Raw genomic sequence first — 5,149 nt, 5'->3', positions numbered from 1 at the left:
TTTTCCCACATCGTTCAAAGGATCTCTTTCTTGCTCCTTACCCTTTTAAGTGTTTTCAGATTCATCTTCTTTCCTTGTATGTTTTTCATCTTATTCTGTCTTTTTCAAAATCCTTATTTTTATCACTATCTGGACTATCTTCGTCATTTTCTCCGCTCCTCTCTCCATCCTTTTCTGTCTTTTTTTTTTTTTTTTTTTTTTTTTTTTTTCAGATTCTGGACTAACTTTGTGTTCTTCTACTATTCTCTTTATCCTCTTATATTGTTTTCATTCTTTCTCTTTGTCTCCGCTATCTTCATCATCTTCTGCTTTTTTTTGTCAAAGTCTTCCTTTTTATCAGTGTGTTGAACCAGAACAATCTTCACTGCTCTCTCCATCACTTTTTGTACTATCTCATCACTGCTTTCTCCATCCTCTTTCATTTCTTCTCCATGATGAACTTCTTTGGGACGTTGTTCTAAAAACGACACCCTTTCTTCAGCAAGTTGATTTCATTATTTTGATCATCCAACATTTTCGTCAGAATTTCAATTGTTGTTTTTCCTGAAGAAGCATTGACTCTTTGCATAGGTAAGCTTTCATTTCTTTTTAATCTCTCTAAAATGATTTAAGAAGACAATAACAGTCTTTCTTAATGGTCTTCAAACTCATCATAAACATGTATTGAATACATAATTGATAACTTGTTAAGGTTCATTCTAAAGTGCAACAAAAAAGCATTAAAAAGGAAAGGCATGTGCAAAAAGTTTCAATCACTTTGCAAGACCTTGCAGCAACCTTGCAGATAGGTCTTGCAGGACCTTGCAACAACCTTGCTAGACCTTGCAAAGATGTTTACAAACAGTTTGAATCAACTTTTTTATAGTGACAAAGCATTAACATTAAAACATAAAAAAAGATCTTACAATTGTGCTCCTTATATTGGCAAGATCAACTTCTTTTAAGGTTGATTGTAAAGAAAAAAGATCTCATCTGGCGACCCGGAGAATTCATGCTTCATTTCCCTCAACCCTTTCACAAAAAATAAATACTACAAAAAGATGACGATTCATGAGAAAACATTTTGTAATGAAAAGAGGCAATAATAAAGTTAAATATGATTAGAAACTTACAAGATAGCAATTGCACATCTGGCTAATAAATTTGAAATTTTTCCACATTTTCACAACTTGTCCATTAACTCTTTGTAAATATTAGTTGCCCAATTGATGTTTTTCATATTTTCAAAATCAAAGGCAAAACTAAGTACATTTTGTGGTAGACTGTACCACTTGCATAAAAAAGTGTCACTAGCATGTATAGAATTAATAGCCTAGCAAAATCTTCATCATAAGTTTGATAATTTTCCTCTGTCTTGGTCTCTAGGTCATACAAACAGTCAGAGATATTTGTTTTGCTTACTTCTCCTGATCAATTGAAATATTTACGTACAAAATCATAACTTTTCGGGTTTTCTCTTGTTAGATTTGTTTTCCATGATTTGGAATTCCAAACAATAGCGTAAAATCATCTGTAGTAAATTTGATCTTTTTGTCTGCTATGTTGAATCCCAAACTATTGAAATCAAAATATTTCAGTACTTTGTCCACTAAAAAACTAGCAATGTTGTCTTTATTGTGCTAGCAGTAATTAAATTCTTGTATATTAGATCAAGCAACACTCCAAATGGCGTCTCCTTCACAAACTCGATTTTTGCTGTAATTGATTCTTAACTTTTAAAATGCATGTAAATAATCCATTTAAACGGGATCTAATTCATATTTTCCGTTCTTTAATCAGAGCTTTACCAACTGACCTCTTTCTTTTATTATTTATTTATTTTTTCTTGACCCATAATGTCCTTCAAAAGAAATTTGGGGATAATCAAAACCAAAACTTACATTTTACACTATTGAGGGCATGCATCATAAAAACACATCATTTGGTGAATCCTACACAAGTTTGCTAACCACCGAGGAGAGAGAGTGTCTCGCGTGACGTCAGCCACTGCGATTCTCCCCCTCCCCTTTCCACCGAAAACCCTAACCCTAAATCCACTACAAACCTCAAATCATCTCCAATCGAAGTTAGTTTCTAGCAATTTCTCTATTTTCCTCCCCTTCACTAGCATCCATAACCAAGGATAAGCAATTATCGCCCAGTTTTATCAATCAAGCAAACCCTAGAAGTAGGTTTCATCACACTTCAGCAGCAGCTTATAACCAGAGCGAAATTACCTTAAATCGGCAGTAATCCTTCCTCAATAACAAGTGAAAGATTACAACTTGCAACTAATCGAAGCAAGAAGTAAGCGTAAGATAGGAAGCTTCAAGTGAAGCGGTTGATCTAAGGAATCCATGGAAAACACACAGCTTGATATTTTCCCCTTAATCGACGATTAAGAAGTCAGTAAAATAGCCAATTGGAGATAGCTGCGGGACTGAATCGATGCTCAAATCGTCAAAAGCAAGGCTTCTTTCAGTAATTCAGGGCAGTCATCTTTACTTTCTTTAGTTGCTTCTTATTATTATAAATCTATTAGTTGATCTTCTGATCTTCTTCTCATGTTAGCACTTGATCTAGTATCCTACTCTCACTACTTTCCTCTCAATTTTTAGTTGGGTGGTATGCTTAAGATCTCACACCCATCTCCATGATTACTCACATCCTCTCGGGTCTTTTCAATACTTAATTTAGTTGTCATACTGCATGTAACTTAATATCTTTATGAGGGTTTGAACTTTAGTAGCTTTGTTCTAGCATGTACTGTTTATCACCCATGTGTGCTGATGAAGATGTTTTGTGGTAATATTACATTATCATAGCCAGGTTTTAGTCTTTTTTGGGTTTTTTTGCCTTTAGCATGGTGGTATCCTCTTTTGTTTGCCAAACTTCACATGGTTCTCTCTTTCTTAGCACTTTATTGCTAGTAATAAGGCTAGTAATCTTGCTTTTTATAGTTAGATTGGTTTCATTGTTTCTTCCTTGAGTCAGACTTTTGTATCTCTTTAGCTTCAATTAAGATTTGTCTTTTTTGAGCTCTGTTAATCTTTCTATATTCGTGTTAGATATAGTTTCTTGCTAGTAGGAGTCTTAGTTTTATCCCATTATCTCTGTGAGTCCCAGTTAGTATTTTGAGTGTCTGCAGAGCCATAACTCCATCTAGTATAAGATAGATAGAGATAGTTTACCTTTCATTTTGCTAGCTCAGTCGCTTTGGACTCTTTTTGTTATGTTCTTGGACTATATTTATTTTGATCTTATTTGGGATGTAACTTGGTTTTATATGTTGTTGCTGTTAATATGATAGTTTATATCAGTCATTTCGAGTAATTCTTATGATGTTTGATTTCTTAGTTTCTTTCGATATGTCGGTTTAGGTAGCCTTTTTTTTCTTTTGAGCGTCAGTTATTAGTTTCCTTTCTTTTAGGCTCTTATAGTTGTTTTGTGACTAGCTAGGTATTATCTTGGTCCTTCTGTCTCTAGGTCTTATCGTGGGGTGCCTTTAGACTGTGGACAGTCGGACTCTACCAGACCGTTTAGACCTTAGGTTGCTACCCTTGCACACTAGTCATGAATAGTCCTTCCATTCTTAGTTGGAATGTGAGGGGAGCTTCTTCCTTCCTCACAAAGAAACACATACTTAACATGATAATGAAAAAACAACCGGATATTATTATCCTCTCAGAAACGAAAAACAAATCCTACAAAATGAACAAAATCATTCCGATCAACAAGAAATATTCGAGTCACTTTGTTGAGCCGATTAATAAAGCTGGAGGCCTTGCTCTCTACTGGAAGCACCATCTCGACCTCACCATTAATCATTCGGACAACAATATGATCCAAGCTGAGTTAAAAGATGCCAGTTGGCCCTCACCAATCACTATCACAGGCTTCTACGGATCCCCCTATCATGATAATAAACTCAAGCCTTGGAAGATGCTGAGTCAACTGAACCAAGACAGAGACAACCCCTGGGTCATCATTGGAGATCTTAATTGTTTCCTTGATCCAAAGGAGAAGAGTGGTGGAACCCATGGTTCCAACTCTCTTGTTCCGAAGATCATAGATATTATCAATAGATTAGGTCTGACTGATTTGGGTTATCAAGGTACTCCCTTCACTTGGAGTAATAAGCAACTAGGGGAGAATTTGATTCAAGAGAGACTGGATAGGGCGATGGCTAATCTTAACTGGCTTAAGCAATTCCAATCCTATGGTGTCACGCACCTGGAGGCGGTTGAATCAGACCATTTGCCTATCCTTCTTGACAACAAGGATCCTAGCCAGGTTAATCCGAAACCCTTCAAGTTTATCAGGACTTGGATGACGCACCCTGACTGCTTCAACTTCATCGCAGACAATTGGAATCGCATCAAGAAGCACCATAACCCTAATAATATCCAATTAGACCTTACTAAGCTTAGCAAGAAGCTTACCAATTGGAATAAGACGGTCTTTGGGAACATTGATAACAATATCAACAGGATCACTAAGAATCTTCAGAATAGTACCTCTAAAGAAGAAGATCACAAACTCCACCTTGCGCTTGAAGAGCTTTATAATCAGCAAGAGAGTTTATGGAAGGAAAAATCGAGAAATAACTTCATCACCTTAGGCGACAAAAACACTAAGTATTTTCACTCGCAAGCGATCCAACGAAATAGAACCAACAAGATTAATGCTATTAAAGACAATAATGGTGATTGGCAGGAAGACTTAAATAGCATTCAAGACACCTTCACTTCCCATCTACTCACCATCAGCACCTCAATTAACCCGGGCACAGATCACGACACTCTCAACCTTTTCAATCCCATTATATCCCAGAACCAGAATAAAGACCTGCTCATAGTGCCAGGAAAAGATGAGATTGAATGGGCTATTCATAATCTCAAAAAAGAAGCAGCTCCAGGCCCTGACGGATACCCCCCTTTCTTCTTCTAATCTAATTGGGACACTGTCAACGCAGATATTTATAACCTGGTTCAGAACTTCTTCAAAACAGCTGAACTGCCACTTGACATCAATCATACCCATATATGTCTCATCCCCAAAACTACGGTTCCTCAAACCCCTGCGGACTATCGCCCTATTAGCCTCCTGAACACCACCTACAAGATCATTACCAAGATAATAGCGGATAGATTCAAACATACCTTAAACC

The 5,149-nt window shown here is 36.5% G+C and overlaps 1 protein-coding gene across 1 annotated transcript; it reads left to right on the top strand.

The window, feature by feature from the left end:
• The first annotated feature begins 3,690 nt into the window (after positions 1–3,690).
• On the top strand, positions 3,691–4,929 carry LOC147557481 (uncharacterized). Its single transcript, XM_086658871.1, has one exon. It carries the CDS (start codon positions 3,691–3,693, stop codon positions 4,927–4,929), a length of 1,239 nt encoding a protein of 412 aa, XP_086514997.1.
• Positions 4,930–5,149: the final 220 nt, after the last annotated feature.

This window comes from Eschscholzia californica, unplaced genomic scaffold (genome assembly GCF_041429995.1).
Source record: "Eschscholzia californica isolate CP2 unplaced genomic scaffold, dmEscCali1.0.p SCAF_2, whole genome shotgun sequence".
Classification (NCBI taxonomy): domain Eukaryota; kingdom Viridiplantae; phylum Streptophyta; class Magnoliopsida; order Ranunculales; family Papaveraceae; genus Eschscholzia; species Eschscholzia californica.
Note: the sequence above shows the minus strand (reverse complement) of the source record. Positions and strands in the feature narration are given on the sequence as shown.